This window comes from Chelonia mydas, chromosome 16 (assembly GCF_015237465.2).
Source record: "Chelonia mydas isolate rCheMyd1 chromosome 16, rCheMyd1.pri.v2, whole genome shotgun sequence".
In the NCBI taxonomy this organism is placed as follows: domain Eukaryota; kingdom Metazoa; phylum Chordata; order Testudines; family Cheloniidae; genus Chelonia; species Chelonia mydas.
In genome coordinates, this window is record NC_057857.1 from 19,742,614 (window position 1) to 19,760,654 (window position 18,041).

At 38.8% G+C, this 18,041-nt stretch overlaps 1 protein-coding gene across 6 annotated transcripts in view; it reads left to right on the forward strand.

Annotated features, from left to right (window-relative positions):
* NACC2 (NACC family member 2) overlaps window positions 1–18,041 on the forward strand; it is an 81,030-nt gene that overhangs the window by 54,465 nt on the left and 8,524 nt on the right. For all 6 annotated transcript variants that reach the window (XM_037879688.2, XM_037879689.2, XM_007060990.4 and 3 more), the window contains exons 3-5: window positions 10,789–10,956; window positions 15,448–15,553; window positions 16,564–16,661. In XM_037879688.2, the coding sequence (XP_037735616.1) occupies window positions 10,789–10,956; window positions 15,448–15,553; window positions 16,564–16,661 (372 nt within the window). The remainder of the gene's footprint in view (window positions 1–10,788; window positions 10,957–15,447; window positions 15,554–16,563; window positions 16,662–18,041) is intronic.

Sequence of the window (18,041 nt, forward strand, 5' to 3'; positions counted from 1 at the left end):
GCTCTCTCCATCCACATCAAATAAATCAGATTTCTGGTATATCAGAAAGAATTTAAACAAACCTTTCTCCCCCATCCCTAACATATATGTCCTTATTTTTATCTTGTACGCTGTCAGGTAAGTTCCCTTTTTCCCTTCAGAAATAATTGATAGGACTAGTTAAGTCTTCATTAACCTAACTCATCACCTGATAGTACTGCGCTGTGAAAGCATTAGCTAAAGGAGAAGATTGCCCCAGCAATGAATTGCTAGACAAGGAGCTGCTGGGTTCTTCCACCAAGGACACACAGGTGTTTTGATTTTTTCAGTATGAGTATATGAGGGGACATTTTCTTTTCTGCTTCCCTTGCAAGCGATAAACTTTTCTGAAAAAGAACCGTTTTGGCCTTGTTCATCTTCAAGATTTTGAACTGACATTTGGAAATGTCTCTGGTGCCTGTCGTGTTTTGGCTTTTTTGGAGGGCTAGAGACGAGGATAGAGGCTATGTGGTAGCAAACACGTGGGGAATCTAATCTCAACAGCTAGTATTTCTCGATGAGAGGCATTTCAAAAGAACATATATGGGGACGTGTATGTTCTTTCTGCATTCCAAAAAGAGGCTCCTGGATGAACACAGTGGACTCTTAATTGGTGCTGCAGGTGTTTGAGAATGCAGCTTTGATTTGTATTCAGTTCCTGGGTGGAAACATATTTCATGGTTTTCTTGAGATTTGTCAAGCTGGCAACGCAGAATTTTCTTTAGTCTGTGCTTAGTTTTCACTGTTACTATTTCCCGTTGTAATTGCTGGATCAGAAATGACTAATTTGAAAATATTAACTCCCTCACATATGCTGAAAAGTTGGCTTTCTTTCCTTGGACCCATTTTATTTTTAGAGATGGGTAGAAAATGTTGCATTAACAACCTCTGATTGATCCAGGTATGTAATTCATGGTGGTGGTAATTCTCAACACCAAGACACTCCCATGTGTGGCTTTCCAACCCTCTCCATAAAAACAGAACCCCAAACTTCTGTTTGAACAGTAATGTCCTTTCTATACAAGTCTGTAAGTAGATAGATGAGAAAAATCATTGCCATGTGTTTTACTGGAGGGGTAAGGGAAACTGTCGTGTTTAAACTAGCCTTTCCATTTTCACAGCAAATACTGCTACTGGCAAATTTTGAGGGTTTTTTGTTTTTTTTTTTTAAATATTAGAACAGTCTCTAAAAAGCAGTCTGCTTTTTCAGTTGCTGTTTCTGAGGAAAGAGTCCAAATTCCTCATACTGACAGTAAACTTTCAGAAAAGAGTAGACTATTCTAGGGAATGGTGCGTGATTACTGTAAAGTCCTTGCCTGGCTAGCTAGTTGGTGGGATGGAGTGTGATGCATAGGATGTGTTTTAAAATGTCCATCTAGCTGGACAGAGCTGAGGCTGTTTGCATGGATATTTGTTTCCCCCCCACACTGCAGAGCATTATGACTGAGTAGTGTTTGTCTTCACAGTGTGGAGCATTTCTAACATTGTTCTTTAGAGAAACGGGATTATACCCTTGTATACAATATTTTCTTTCTCAGCCATGGGGCCTATTTATATAATAGCAGAACAGAACAAATTCAATAGAAACATAGAAGACTAACATAGGAAAAACTATAGGATGGTATGGTATGCGACTACTAAGCAAGCAGGCTATTGCATATAACTCTTATTACTGTGTAAGATTAAAACAGAGCTGCTCCACTCAGAAAATAGAAAATGTGAACAGCTGACTTGGTGGCTTTGATAATTTTTCAGTTGTCCAACCTTTAGGTTGGATCTGATGATCCAGAAGAAGAGTAATATTTTCTTTCTCCCTATGCAGATTGTGAGTAGGCTTCTGAATTGCTGGGTGAGGCATAGCCATGGGTAGTTGTTTGGGGAGGTAAGGGAAATGACAGAGGAGCTCGCACCAAGTAGGAGCTCGCTTTGTGTCACCATTCTGTCCAACTTGAAGGGCCAGCCAACGCCCCCTCCCCCAGGGTTATAATCTATACAGTTCTAGCTAAAACATGTCTCTCCTGCACAAGCACATTGAAAAAGGGTTTTCTGTTCTAACCACAGCCATAGTCTCAGGGTTCCCCAAAATCTGGGGATGAGAGGGGGAAAGATTTAAAAAAGAAAATGAAAATCGAGGCTATTCCATCCTAGTATGGACTTGTGTAACTCTCACTGTGTTTTCATGACTCTGAATAAACCCTTCCTTCAAAAGACACAGAACAAAAAACCCTACAACATGGAAGAGCAAGGAAAAGCTAATCCTGCTCCTGCCACGTAGATCTTGACAATCTCACAAAAGACGGGGAAACAGTGTAAAATAGTGATTGCCAAAGTTTCTGAGAGCCTTTTGAGTCAAAACAAAAACAAAGCCAAAAAAAGAGCACACAGCCAGATCATGCATTGAATCTCATGGGAAGCTTCCCTCCACCCCCCTTTTTTATTCCTCTCCTTGCACAGCTTAGTGTCATTCAGAATGGTGCCAGGTATCCATTGTTAGGGACGTTTGTCTGGTTCATTGTAAGGGGACATTTTAAGCTGAAACTCAAGTTTTTGTTCAGTGTCCTCTGTTGTCTTACATCTCCATGTCGGGGCATGGTTCTGCAAGGTGCTGAATGTCAGCGCTGAAGGCTTGTAGGATGGTCCAGGCCATTGTTCATGAGGTCTGTTCTGAAAGCATTTGGGTGTTGTAGATTCTTATTTATTTTTGTTTTCTCCTATATAAAAGCCTTTCTGAAAAACCAGACTAAATCTCTGAAACTTGGCACAAACCAAAGAAATTCATGACCTTGGCAAAGGGCTTTGATGGTAGAAAGTCAGAGTAAAGCTTAAGCGTCATTAAGTAGCTGACTTAGAAAACAATGGCACGGTGTGGTGAACCGTAAGGAATACTGAAGTGCAAAAGAAACTGAAAATAAATCCAGGGGAAGGCTAACTCCCCCTCTAAAAAACATTGCAGATGTAAGAATTAAGGTTAGCTGTCATGAAAGAAGTCCCTAATTTTCAGAGGGAAATATGGGAATTGCCATTATGGATCAGACCAGACTTCAGAAACTGGCCATTCCTCACATCACATTTCAGTATAGAATCAGAGGATGTTAGGATTGTGTGTGTGCTTTTGGCTTTGGATGATGTTAGTATCATCATCATCAGGATTTGCATAACTTTTGTGTGTGCATTAATAGCATTTCCATATGGTGGCTCTTTATTCTGTAAATAGGTCTAGACTTGGAGAACATTTAGGCCTTAAAGAAACTAGTTGGTCTTCATATGGGCTCTAGTATTTGATTTGAGAAGTATGCAGCTAGGTAGGATATTAAACAAAAGCAAAGTACTTATCGCTTTACCTGTAGCACCATGGGCCTGATCCTGAAAGGATTTCAGTGGGACTTGCAGATGCTTATCATCTTTCAATATCAAACCATATTCTTTTCAGTCACCTTACTATTTAGCAGGTGTATTTGATTTTATTCCGTTTCAACAGGCACAAGTGAAATTGCACCAAGTGTCTTTAAATCCTCATGCAACAAATTGCTGGAGTATAAAGGCTGGACCTGAAAGTTATGAAATACCAAACTGACACATGGACATTTCATTAAAAATTCATCTAAAATAGCTGTTATAGGATACAATTGCAGTAATCAGCTAAGAGAATAGTTTTCTCTCCTGGCCCTCTGATTTCTTGACAGTAAGTAAAGAGGGCAAGAAACAATCCAAAATCTTTAGTGAGAGGATACATGGCATACTGTATGAAGATGATCCCAGACCAAGCTTAGAAAAGATACGTTACAATTTAAACCACAGCCAGTAGCAATGATCCCGTGAACATCTTGAAACCAAATAATTGCAATCTTTATAAAACTGCTTGTTTTAACTGCAGTCATGGTTCTGAGTCAGTTGCCTCTGATACAGATCAATGAGTAGTCTGATCCTTAGGATCAGGCAGGAGGCAGTCAATAGAAGCCAAGAATGAATATATTTTCCAGGAAATATAAAAGAACACCAAACTAGGTACAAACATAGAGGAAATGGAGAAAAATGTGTGTCTGAAATGAACAGAGCATCACACTCATCAGACAGAGCTGGTCTTATCTGCTTCTTATTGTAAAAGTGGGAATCCTCTAATGGCTGCGAGGGAAAAAGGGGGAAGGTGTAATGCTGACTAGAGGGGAAATCTTTGGCTTCATTGGCTGCCTCCTGTCTAATCAATGTGAATTGTTCTGAACTTGTATCAACCACAGAAAACAACTTGCAGGCAAGAAATTCTCTTTCTTATTAAGGACCCAGCAGCCTAAGGAAACTTAAGATCCACATGGGTGTCACTCTGCTTCAGACCTTTTTTGGCATTAAACTTCTAATCCCTGTTTCTTCACAGTAAAACACAGATGTTTAATTTTAGACTGGCAGATGTTTCACTCCTGACTGAGATGTGAAACAAAGGCAAGATGTGGGCATTTATAAACCAGTAATATTGTTTCTGCACTTCCAGATTAATTCTGTGTATAAATAGGACACGCATCATATCTCTACATTTGAGTATACTCTTGCAAATAGCACTATTAGTAAAATATGTATAGTTCAATGGTGGACTATATTACCATTTTTTCTTCTTGTGTGCACGCACGCGTGTGTGTATTTTTCTGTAAACATACATACCACTTGCCAGTAAATCTACTAAGAATCTGTGAAAATAGCTGCAGATGCTGGGTTCTGTTTTCATGTCCGCTCCCTAGCAAGTGTGAGATAAGGATTCTTGTAAACTCTTTGTTTGAAAGGAAAAGTCTGACTCTTGGGAAAGGGAGGGCAACTAGGTGTATGCTTCCAAACTCCAGTGATCCATGATAATTGAGAAGAGGGTAATTTTGTGGATAAGGCAATGGACTAGGACCCAAGACTTCTGGGTTCACACTTCCTGTGTGACCAGGGTCAAGTAACTTCAGCTGCTCTCTCTGTTCTCTGTCTGTAACATAGGAACAATAATACTTCCCTACCCTGTAGAATAGTGAATGAGAAGAATAAGAAGAGAATCCAGACGAAAACCTCTGGAGTTGTGAACTTCCAAGGGGGAACTGGTATTTCTGCTCTTTGAGTTGGAAAGAGCCAAGAAGATATTAAATCAATTGGCCTTTAGGGAGTACAGTCAACAGTTTCAAATTTGGATGCCTGAAATTAGACATCAAAATCTTGGCACTGATATTCAGAGGTGCTGGGCACTCTCAATGCCCATTAAAATCATTGGGAGACATGGGTGCTCAGCACCTCTGAAAATGAGGTCACCTATTTAGGTACCCAAGTAAGAGCCTAATTGCATGATTTGGGCACCCCAGTGTGAAAATGTTGGCCACTGACATATTACTCATTCTTTCTGAACTGATGCGTGTCCACGAGCCCCATTAACAGCCTGTCAAGAGAAATTTGAGGCCCTGGTACATTGTTTGCTGGGGCTGCAGCCCCTCCCTTTTCACCCAGTTACAGACATGGGGAGGGGGCTGAGCTTGGGGTTCAGGTACAATTGTCCCCCTTTTACCATTCTTGTCAGCCCTGCCAGTTAACCTGTTCTTCATTGTCTAGGTAATCAGAATTTCATTTTTGCTGATAACTTCTACTTTTTTTAAGGTTTTTATATGTACACGAATTAATTTGTATTAGTTTTTTTTTAACATCACACGCATAATATTTACAAATGTATAGCCAGTTGGATTATTGCTTCTTACAACTGTGTAATAAAAGGTAATAATAAAATACTTCTTAAGATCTAATGGTTTGTAACAGCCCATTGTCAACTAAAACAGTGATACTTAGAAACAGAGGACCTCATGTAACTGACCTCTGCAAAGCAGAGCGCATCTTAAGAGTGTGTGGAACAAAGGCATTCAGCACCACCAAGCAGATGCTGGAAGGGTCCGATGCCACAAGTTGTTGAGTGCCAGTAATTCCTATTAATTTCAGCACTTCCCAGGATTTGGCACGAAGTTTTCACCTAACCAGGTAGCTCTGAGGTAGTTTTCCATACTCCAGTCCTGGATGTGTCCTCTTGTAGGTCAGTTGTTGCTTGTTATGAAACCCTTCCAAGTTTCAGACCCAAATACGTGTGTGTGTGTGTAAATAAAATACATGGGTGCAGCCTCATAGCTCCTACTGCCTTTTTAATTATTTCTTCTTTTCCTCTGCGTTAGCTGGTAAGCTGCTTTCTTAGTCTAGTACAAAACTATGTGAGACAATACTTCACATTGTTTGCCATTTCATTCAAAGGAAGAGGAGCAGCTGCCCTCTGAAGATACAAATTAATTAGAAGTGAATACTATCCTGTTCTGTAGAGCATAAAGGCCAAACAGACTTGCTTTCTTTGAAAACACGGGACCCCGAAGTGTTTTGTACCCTGGTTTTTTTTATGCTACAGTTCCGTGTGCAGTAATTTAATATATGTTGAATTGAAGTAGCATTAAAAAGACCTAAATCTTTGGTAAAGTTTGTTTAATCTTGTTTGAGTTGTTCTAATTCTTTAACCAAAATAAAATCCACCAATGAGGTAAGTGTCCATATATAAATGAGAATTTTTATAGACAGAGGCAATAAGCAAGCGAAACAGTATTTAATTATATTAGGACGGATTAATCTGGATTGTACTGTGTGGGGTTTTTTTTCTAGCACAAATTTTGGCTGAGGTCTCATGCAGTGTTTAGCTTCAGAAAAGAGAATGTTAATTCACCTATGACCTTGTTGTTGGTTCCTATGTTTAAACACAGGGCACTTAAAAATAAATCAGAAGAATATTTTTTTCTGCCAAAACGTCACTGACGTTTCCCAATATTGTGTGTGCATGTATCTCCAAAAACACAATTTGGGTAGGTCAGTGTTGTCTGTACTATTAAAGTTGTTTTTCAGAGCAAGTAGCAGGATTTCAGGAAATGGAACTTGACACCAGCTTCAGCTGGAATTAGTTACTTTAGGAAGTTACCAAATACCAGGGCAGTACAGTCACTTGACTGCGTTATGTTGCTTTCTTTGCATTATTTATTATTGCAGTATCAAGACTGGCTGGCCCAAAAATTGATGTACCTTCAGAGTCACTCTGTGTGACGTGCACAGAAATTTACAATCCACTGTCTGTCATCTGGTGCAGTTTGTTTGCTGGTCTGAGTGTTGTGTATATTGTTTAACTTCCTGCAATTACAACAGTAGTTTGAAAAAGAAATGCATAAAAGCTAAGCTTGGTGCAATGTACAAAATATAAGAGTGGGAGAACGAGGGCTTGGTTCTATTCCCAAACTTGTTGTATGACTTTAGGAAAGTCACTTAACCATCGTATGCCTCAGTTTTCCATGTTACCAACCTTTGTAAAGTGCTTTGAAGTATACGGATGAAAAGCATTCTATACGTGTAAATAATTATTGTTTGTTAATTCATTTATGGGGGGGTCATGTTTTAGCTCTGCCTACTTTTAAAGCCGTTAACAAACTTTATCTAACAAGATAAATTAAAGTCACATCTATGTGATTATGAAAAATAGAAATTAACCACAATCTCTGTCTAAATGTTTTTGTTTAGAATATATGAGTATTTAGATGTATGACAGAAACCACAGTTTCTGTTGTGAAATGTTTCTGGTTTTGCTCTGTTGGCTGCAACTGTTCAAGGATACTTTCTCTGCAGTTACACGAGCTTTTTAACCTTACTTTAATTTTATTTTTTATAAAGACACTAACATGGAATAATTTTAAAAGCTCTCGTGAAAATTAATGCCACTATGCACAACTTTTTGTTCTTACCCTTTTAACAGCTTACGATCTACCATTTTTTAAAGTGGAAATAAATAGTTTTTACATTTTTCACTCAAAGCCATTAATTAAAATTAAAATTGCAGCTTTAAACAAATAGTGCAGGGAGGTTTGTTTTTGTGTGTGTGGTACTTTACGCCTTTGCTCAGCAGTATAAACCATGACTGTGTAGAAAGAATTGACAAGCTGCTGGAACACTTTCTCTGGCAAGCTTGCCCACAATTAACACAAGCAATATGAAATAATATGGCCTAATCTTTATCCCTTACTGTGGCTCTTGCATTTCAAAAACATTGTGGCTTCATTAAAAAAAATCTGCTGCCCTGTTTTGAAATCTGTTGACTCCTAAACATATGCTGTCCTTTTCTTGAACAGCATCTGTTAAGGACATCAGACATTTAACCTAAGTGACCCACGTATCCCCTAATGTTGTGTGTGGTATTTGTGCTATACCTGAATACTTCCCTGTCACAGGGAGACATGCAAAGGTGTACAAAAAGACAAGGAGTACTTGTGGCACCTTAGAGAGCAGGAGAGTGGGGTGGGAGGAGGTATTGTTTCATGGTCTCTGTGTATATAATGTCTTCTGCAGTTTCCACAGTGTGCATCCGATGAAGTGAGCTGTAGCTCACGAAAGCTCATGCTCAAATAAATTGGTTAGTCTCTAAGGTGCCACAAGTCCTCCTTTTCTTTTTGCGAATACAGACTAACACGGCTGTTACTCTGAAAGGTGTACAGTATATATGTGCTCTCTTGGGCTCTAAATGGGAAGAACTGGAAGCAAGCAGTGTCCCCGAACCGGTCCCCAGGATATATTTTTGAAGTGGCAGTTGTGATATTGGTATGTGTTTATCTGAGCAATTTTGGCAAAACCAAAGGGACTGTAAGGAGACTAGAGTAGCTTTTGTCTGAATGTTAGTGCTGGATAAAATGCTCTCCAGTTCTTGATTTATTTAAATTAAATACTTGTAATATTTTTCAGTTTAATATCCTTCCCCTCTCAATGTCCAAAAGCACCAGCAAGATACCAGCCCCTTTAGATACTTCCACTGCAAGAATGAGCAATTTCATTCTAAAAAAGTGCATTTGAATATTTGGAAATTCTCCTTATAGGAGCTTTGAAATAGAGAATTATTTCTGTTGTTGAAAATTTGTTATGTAAGTGAGCTGCACATCAGCATTACAAAATACTTCTACTTTGCATAGATAATCAGGCCATACTGGTAGGAGAAATTATGCTTTAAAATGTCATCTGGATTGTTCTTCCACTATTTGTTCCTCATCCATTCAGGGTAATGCCAGGCTGTTGTTCTGGGTGTACTGGTACATTGAAATGATCTTGTTTTAGGAAATACTTGATGATGACATGATTCTTAAAACAAAACCACACACCTCATACAAACAAAAACTTTCCATTTTAAAAGGCTTCTCACCTAAGAATAATATTGCAATACATTGGTACTCAATATAGCCTTACATTTTGTTGGCTTTTACAACTTTTTGTCCTATAATGTGCTGTCACATAATAATAGAACATTGCAGGATATGTCCTAGTTAGAACACAAATTTCTTTGTAAAAGAGACCTTTCTGTTGTGGTAACTGTAGCAACATCTATACAAAAGTCCCCAGATTTGCTGTTCTACCTGAAGAATGGGAAACATCAAAATAATGAGAGTAAGATACATTTAAGAGGCTAAGTGATTGCATGTTTGATCCAATGCTTTTGTCTAACTATTTTTTTTTTTATAAAATCATAAATCTACACCCAATTGTACTAAGGCTGTATTTATTCTTTTCAAGGAGCGGTCCTGATCATATGTATAGAGTTTGACATATGTTATCAAAACTTGTTGATCAAGGTGTAGAGCATTATACAATTGGATGTATTTTTATAATTGCTTAAAATATATTGTAGATGATGCGGTTGGCACCTATGCACGCTTGTATGAGTCCTTGTTTGCTGTGATAGGTAATTTTAAGCATGATAATGGACTTCAATTATAAATACGTTTTAGAAAGCTAATCCTCTGTGTGTTCACAAAACCTAGCATTGTGCAGTGTTTGTTCATAGTAAAACTCATTTGTTTTAGCTTTTCAGTATTAACATCTGCTAATAGGCAGTGGTAGGCCCCATCAATTCTATATAAGGCAATGTTTTAAGGGAAATCACAGCAATATCCTAGAATTTCAGTGTAGTTTTTTTTTTTAAAGCTAAAGCTTAATAAAACCTTGGGTTTTTTGGTGGCGTTGAGATAAATTTTATGCACTTAGAAGTGGGAATGGGAGAGGAAAGGAAACCTAGGAATCGAATTTTGATTTAGAAAAAGTGAGTGCTGACGGATAATACAGAGTTGCTAAGATTAACTTTTGTTAGTTCAGCGTGTATGTAAGGTTTTTCAGCAGCAGAAGATTAAAGAAAAGAAGTTATAATAGGGAAGTAGCTACTAACCTAATTGGACAATTTATGGCCTATTTGGGAAACCTCTAATAGATTTGCATAACATTTTATTTTTGGTTAGTTGCATACAATAGTTTGTGTCTTCTCTTTAGAAAGCTGATTCTGTATACTTGTCCACATTTAGACAGTGATCTCACATGTTCAGAAATAGCAGTTTTTCTAAATGATTAACACTTAAAAAAAAAAATAAATGAAAGCACTATTAGGTTACATTAATCCCTCTCTCGGAATCCATTCAAGGCAAGGCTCCTGTAGGAGCTCTTCTTTCCGAAAGAGAGCAGGAAAAAAGGAAGGCCTTAGGTTTAAACTTCAGGACAAGAGAAGCTTCATTCTGAAGATCACAGATATTAGCCCTGGCTCCAGCATAATGGTGCCCATTGCCTCCGCATATAAAATGATCATGCTTTTTGAGTAGTAGATGACTGTTTTCAAGAGCAATGTTGTGAAAAGGATCTTGAATCATCAAAATCTAGCTGTGTTCATTTGAATCCTGCTCCTTGAAAGCATTTAATGGTTCTCCCTGTTAATTCTTTTTAAAGTGGCTCAAGAGAAGCCAGAGCAGATTCCACTAGAGAGTCGTTCCTGTGTCCTCATTCGACGTGATTTAGTTGCTCTCCCAGCAAGTCTTATCAGTCAAATTGGATATCGGTGCCACCCAAAACTCTACTCGGAGGGAGATCCCGGAGAAAAACTTGAACTTGTTGCAGGTAATAACTTTTATTTCTTTTTTACATTAGAATGATTGAAGATTAGCCATTTTTCTTTTTAGAATTTACCCCTTATCTCCCTTGAACCTTAGTTGCAATCATACATATTGGATGCAAATTTTCCCTTTTTGTGTATTACTATGAACAAATGTACCCATCGCTAATCAGTGGGGGGGAAAAGATAGAACATCTTAAATTTCCTTTAATTCACTGTTAGAAGAATGTGTCATTAGCAGGAGTTATTCAATTGAATTAATTTAGTATTTAATTGAATTCCCTAAGCTTGTATTCTCCCTGATTGGTATGGGCTGTATCACAACTGTATTTTAATTTCGCTTCACAGATGAAAAAAATTAGACTTTTTTTACCTATCAAATTTTAAGATTTACAGAGCAGGGGAAGTAGGATTTATAGAAATGAATACAGATTTAGACATTTTAAAATATAATTAAAACAACAAAAACTTTAATAGTGGGTAAAAAAATTATACTCTTGGGCTTGTGGGTTTCTCCCTAGATATGAATGGCAAGAATCGATCCCTAGTGACACATTTGGTGTGTCTGTGCCAAGGATGAGGCTGTAATCTTTAGGGGTAGCTCAGTGGTTTGAGCATTGGCCTGCTAAACCCAGGCTTGAAAATTTAATCCTTGAGGGGGCCATTTAGGGATTTGGGACAAAAATTGGGGATTGGTCCTGCTTTGAGCAGGGGGTTGGACTAGATGACCTCCTGAGGTCCCTTCCAACCCTCATATTCTATGATTCTAAGGACAGATACCCTTGATAGTGGGGGATGTTCGAGAGGAGGCAAGGTTTTTAGAAGCATTTCCCTCTTTCCACCAGATTATTCTCAGTCTTCTCTAGGTTCAGCCGAATCCAGCTATTGTTTATCCGGATACATATTTTGGCTAGGCATTCAGAAAGCTGGGAGATGGTACTGTTTAGGTTTGATATATTGGAGTTGTAGAGCTGGAGACGGATATAAAATATGCAAGACTTAAAACTGTAGTCCTGTCCTTTAGTGGCCATTAAACATCTCATGGCACTGTATGTAAGAGGGGTGTGTTGACCTTGATGATCAGACCAAATTCCAATTTGGGTAATTACAGTCTACCTCCCTAAATGCACATTGCAGTTTCAGTTGGATATGCCCTCCACTGTTGTATAGTGTTATGAACTGCTGTCTTCTACCCCAGAAGTGACTCTGTTCGGGTGATGTGAATCCGATATAATGGTCCTTACTAACTTCACAGGTTGTTGTGAGGATTAATTAATACCTGTCAAGTGCTTTGAGTTTCTCTGACGGAAAATGTTACAGAGGGAAAAAGTGAGTGAGCACGATCTATCCAAACCAGTTGTCCTTTCTTTCTAACCATTTTATATCTTAGATACAATGTTATGAATAGCACACGTTTATTTTCAGCCTGTAGTAGGAATGTTAATTTCAAAAATTAGCTGGACAGGTTTCTCTCTGATCAAGGACATATATTTTCTTCACTGGAAGGCAGAAATAAAACGCACCCACTGTACAATAGCATAAAACCACAAGTATTTATTTTGTAACTGGAATATTCATTTTGCATCTGCTAACATTTTATGCAAGACTTAAAAACACCAACTTACTTTCACAGTGAGAGCTGCAAATTGACTCGGGGCATCTTTGCTCGATTTACATTTTTCAGTCTGGAAAAAAGTAGATTAACCCCGGCAGCCACTGTCAGAGAGATTATTTTTATTTATTAAAGTGAAGTTACCCTTGGTGGCATCTGACTTTCTCTCTGATGGCTTATCCCTTAAAATGCTGTGACTGGATAAAGGCTCAGCGGCTCATTACAGTTTAAAACTTAGCCAAAAACCGATGGGGGGTGGTTCTGCCCAAAGTACATAAGAAAAATCTTTCAGTGAAAGTTTAGTAACCTCCATACACTAAATACTTTCTTTCATCTCAGATTTTTCATGCCATAATTGATTCTGAAAACTTTGACAGATTTCTCTGGAAATGATCATCGTAAAGTGGATTGATAGATATAGTGCACCGAGCATGGAGAGAAGCTGCAAGGTTCAGAAATCCCACAGTGCCACTTGCTCTTCTCCCCTCCTTACCCTTATATTCAACAAATGTGTGTAAGAGAAAAGGAGCTAACCATCAGCTGGTGAAAGATCAAGCAGTCATCTTACCGCCTGCGCTAGGACAGCACAGATGTTTAGTTCTCCATTTCCCCATAGAGGAAAAGGGTCAAACTCTGATCTTCTACACTGTAAATCGGGAGTTATTCTATAGAGCTCAGTGCAGTTGCTCCAGATTTACTCAGAGTCTGTCCCACTCATTTTTTAACTATTCTTTTATTCTTCATTTTAAAGGTAAGTATAGAACTAGTCATGCGTAGGCTTTCCTGGAAATGCAAGAAGTAATTTTATTTCTCTGTATATCTCCGCTTCTGCAAGAACTTAGTCTGTTACAGCTCTAGATATGACCTACTATTTAAGCTTTATTTAAAAAAAATAACTTTTATATTGTAACTGTGCTTGGAAAGAAAATATGCACGTCCACATCTTTGTGTAAGCAGGCAGATTCTGAGGCATACAGTAGGTTTTGCTTTTGCAAGCTATGTGCTGTATAAAAGTGTTTGATAATGAAAGGGTAAGAGACCTACTATAAAACACTGACAGTCTGTTTCTAAACCTCTGGACATGTAAAGCTTCCTTAGCAAGGTTGATTTCTCACCTGCAAACATACTCTAAGCCAATATATTTGCATACTTAAAGCCAATATATTTGAGACCCAGCAATTCCTAGGCACTAGAAACTAAATTCCCAGCTCACCAAAATTACCAGCGGGGGTTGTGCTGTGTTTCTTGGAAATAAATGGATTTGTAAAATAAATATATATCTTTTCCATGCCAGCCTTCTTTTTTTAGTCTAAATGTGTATTCTACAGCTCTTTCCTTGACAGAAGGAAAGGCCAAATGGATGGTTGCTCTGGAAGAATGGTAGTAGTCTGCTATGGATCATTTTTAAAATAAAATAAATCATAGCACTGTGTGTCTTTTACATAACTAGATCCTTTTACCAGACTGCAGTGGATCTTCTTTCTGTTTGGATAAAATCAGGAGATTATTAGTATGGGCTGTGATTCTCACTAGACCCCAACGGAGTGAGTGCCCAGATCCCATAGACCCCTAACTCACTTAGGCTTCTTTGAAAATCCCAGCCATGATTACTGTTGTTTATATGCATTACAGTAGTCCCTTGAGGATGCAACTGAGATCATGGCCCTTTTGTGCTAGGCACTGTATAAGAACATAAGAACGGCCACACTGGGTCAGACCAAAGGTCCATCTAGCCCAGTATCCTGTCTGCCTACAGTGGCCAATGCCAGATGCCCCAGAGGGAATGAACAGAACAGGCAAATGAGCAAGTGATCCAGGCTGTCGCCCATTCCCAGCTTCTAGCAAACAGAGGCTAGGGACACCATCCCTGCCCATCCTGGCTAATAGCCATTGATGGACCTATCCTCCATGAATTTATCTAGTTCTTTTTTGAACCCTGTTATAGTCTTGGCCTTCACAACATCCTCTGGCAAAGAATTCCACAGGTTGACTATGCGTTGTGTTAAAAAATACTTTCTTTTATTTGTTTTAAACCTGCTGCCTCTTAATTTCATTTGGTGTGCCATAGTTCTTGTATTATGAGAAGGAATAAATAACTCTTCCTTATTTACTGTCTCCACACCAGTCATGATTTTATAGACGTCTGTCATATCCCCCCTTAGTCGTCTCTTTTCCAAGCTGAAAAGTCCTAGTTTTATTAATCTCTCCTCATACGGAAGCCGTTCCATACCCCTAATAATTTTTGTTGCCCTTTTCTCAACCTTTTCCAATTCCAATATATCTTTTTTGAGATGGGGCGACTATTTCTGCACGCAGTATTCAAGATGTGGGCATACCATGGATTTATATAGAGGCAATATGATATTTTCTGTCTTTATTATCTGTCCCTTTCTTAATGATTCCCAACATTCGCTTTTTTGACTGCCGCTGCACACTGAGTGGATGTTTTCAGAGAACTATCCACAATGACTCCAAGATCTCTTTTCTGAGTGGGAACAGCTAATTTAGACCCCATCATTGTATATGTATGATTAGGATTATGTTTTCCAGTGTGCATTATTTTGCATTTATCAACATTGAATTTCATCTGCCATTTTATAGCCCAGTCACTTAGTTGTGAGATCCTTTTGTACCACTTCGCAGTCTGCCTGGGACTTAAACATCTTGAGTAGTTTTGTATCATCTGCAAATTTTGCCACCTCACTGTTTATCCCTTTTTCCAGATCATTTATAAACACACAGTAGGAGACTGCCCCTCCCCTGAAGAGTTTGCAGTCTAAATAGGAAAGCAGAAATATTTTGTGTTGCATTCTGTAGTGGGATTTACAGCTTTAGGGAAAATAAGAGTGTGGATTTTAAACTCTGTACACTTTAACTCTTGCAGGCTCAGGTGTTTATATCACCCGGGGGCAGCTCATGAATTGTCATCTATGCGCAGGTGTCAAACATAAGGTTCTTCTGAGACGTCTTCTAGCCACTTTCTTTGACCGGTATGTTCCTTTTTGAGTTTATACCAGGTATTAAGGACCTCAGAGTGGTTTCTGTATTTTAAATGTACTTTACAAAAAAAATAATTTGAGCCTTTTTTTCCCCATACTTGTTTTTGCTTTTCTGCTTTATGGTGGGTTAGTCTGGAGCACGGGCGCTGACTGTTGTTTTTGCCAGTGGGTGCATTTGAAGAGGTGTGTGTGTTTGGGGGGTGGGGGAGCTCTGCTAGTTTTGGAGGGAAGGTTATTTTCAGCATATTTATACACTTCTTTCATATTCCAGTTATTGAATATGTGTCTAGCATTGGTATCATAACAATTTAATCATTATTAAAATAGTAATGAACTACATAATTACAGTATCATGAATTACAGTATATTAAAATCATGCACTCACCTACAAGTTGTCTTCACTAATGTCCCAGTTTAGAGATATTATGGCTCCTGTAGCTTTTTGGATGGGAAACTGTCAGCAACACTGTGGCTCATGGGTGCTCAGTACCGGGTTTACAGTGGTGCTGTGGCACCAGGCCCACACACAGAAGGGGCCCCAGTGCCAGGATTGTGTCCCTTCCACCCGCGCTCTGCCCTGAAGCCTTTTCGCCCCAAGGCCCCATCCACCGCTTACTTCTCTCCACCCCCTCCTCCCGCTCGTTCCTCTCCGCCCCCTCCTACTCCCGGGAGAGCCATGCGGGGCCTCAGCGAGAGGAGGCTGAGCAGGGTTTGGGTGGAGTTGGGAGCGGTGCCAACAAAAAATTAATCCAGCCCTGCACATGCAAAGCACGCCCTGTTTTTTTTTTTGGTGGGTGCTTGAGTCTCAGAGCACGCAAGAAGTCAGCACCTATGAGCTGAAGTGCCAGCTTTTCTGATTCCTCAACTGAAAAATATACAGTTTGGTTGCTATCTGAAAGAGAATAAACTCAACCAGACAGTATCTCTCTGCATCACTGTAAGCTTTCACTCTTACCTGAAATCCTGGATATAAGATCTGCATTTCTCTCCCTTTCTTGCAGGAACACACTTGCCAATAGCTGTGGAACTGGAATTCGGTCCTCCACTAGTGATCCCAGCAGGAAGCCCCTGGACAGCAGGGTTCTTAATGCAGTGAAATGTAAGGGGGGAGAGATTTACTGCTGCTGTGTTAGAACAGTCTGGCAAAAACAAAAGCCTAGGAAAGAGCTGAAATTTAAACAGGGGAAGGCCATCAAGAGTGTATAATAATTGTGAATATATACATTGAAATCGGTTATGTGAGCATTCAGATCTTTTCACTTAAACATTTGATATTTTTTAAAAAATACTTTAAAGTTTTGTCCAAAGTTAGTATTTTGTGTTTGACAATATCACAGTGTGAAACTGAACATTATTGTTCACATTATCTTGAATTTTGTTTGGTATTTTTTTAAATCGCTAATTTTGCAGTACAATGCTTTTATTACTAGATGAGATTTTTGATCCTGGCCATAGCTGTGCCTGAAAGTTGCAGTGCTTTATGGCAGTGGTTCTCAACCTTTCCAGACAACTGTACCCCTTTCAGGAGTCTGATTTGTCTTGAGTACCCCCAGTTCCACCTCGCCTAAAAACGACTTGTTTACAAAATCAGACATAAAAATACAAAAGTGTCACAGCACACTGTTACTGAAAAATGGCTTGCTTATTTTTACCATATAATTATAAAATAAATCCATTGGATAGAAGTATTGTACTTACATTTCAGTAAGTACAATACTCATGGAAAGAGTATCCAGGGGAAATATTTGATCGCTTATAAAAGAAATCCTTTCGATGCCCTTACATTTCAGTGTGATACTGAGGCTGTTTTTCACTTGTGAGCCTTGTTTGAAGCCCAAAATCTGCCGCCAGGGCTGAAGCATGTAACTTAGCTTTCTGGGGGCCCCCTATGGCATGGGATCCCAGGCAGTTGCCCTATTTGCCACTTGTTAATGCCAGTCCCGGATTTGCAACCCCCCTAAACCCGTCCCAGAGGACCTTTGGGTACCCCCAGGGGTACCTTTACCCCTGGTTCAGAGCCACTGCTTTATGGCACACAGTTTTTTGTTAATGAGTAAATTGGCGAGTGATCATTAGAAATTATGCAGTCTGCATCAGAACTTAATTGTGGATTAATCTGTTTCATCATCAGGGTATAAGCATTTGTGATTCACAGCCTATTTCCGTGAAAATGCTTGTTTATAAATCTTATTTTTTATTATTTGGTGAGTAAAGAAGGGAGTCTTTCTGCAAATAATTACATTTTAAAGGGATAGACATAAACAATAATAGCTTTTTTTTAAAATCATTTTTTAAACTTGGAAACTGACCAAGGTTCCGTATAATATCAAGCAGTTTATCCAGTCTGTACATAGAGGATCTAAAATCCATTTTAGAGCTGATAGTGTAATAGGATCAAGTGTTTCAAACACTGAAACTGTCCCAAAAGGCCATAAGGTAAGAGACTGTACATTTTAACTAATAAATAATGCTCTTTAAC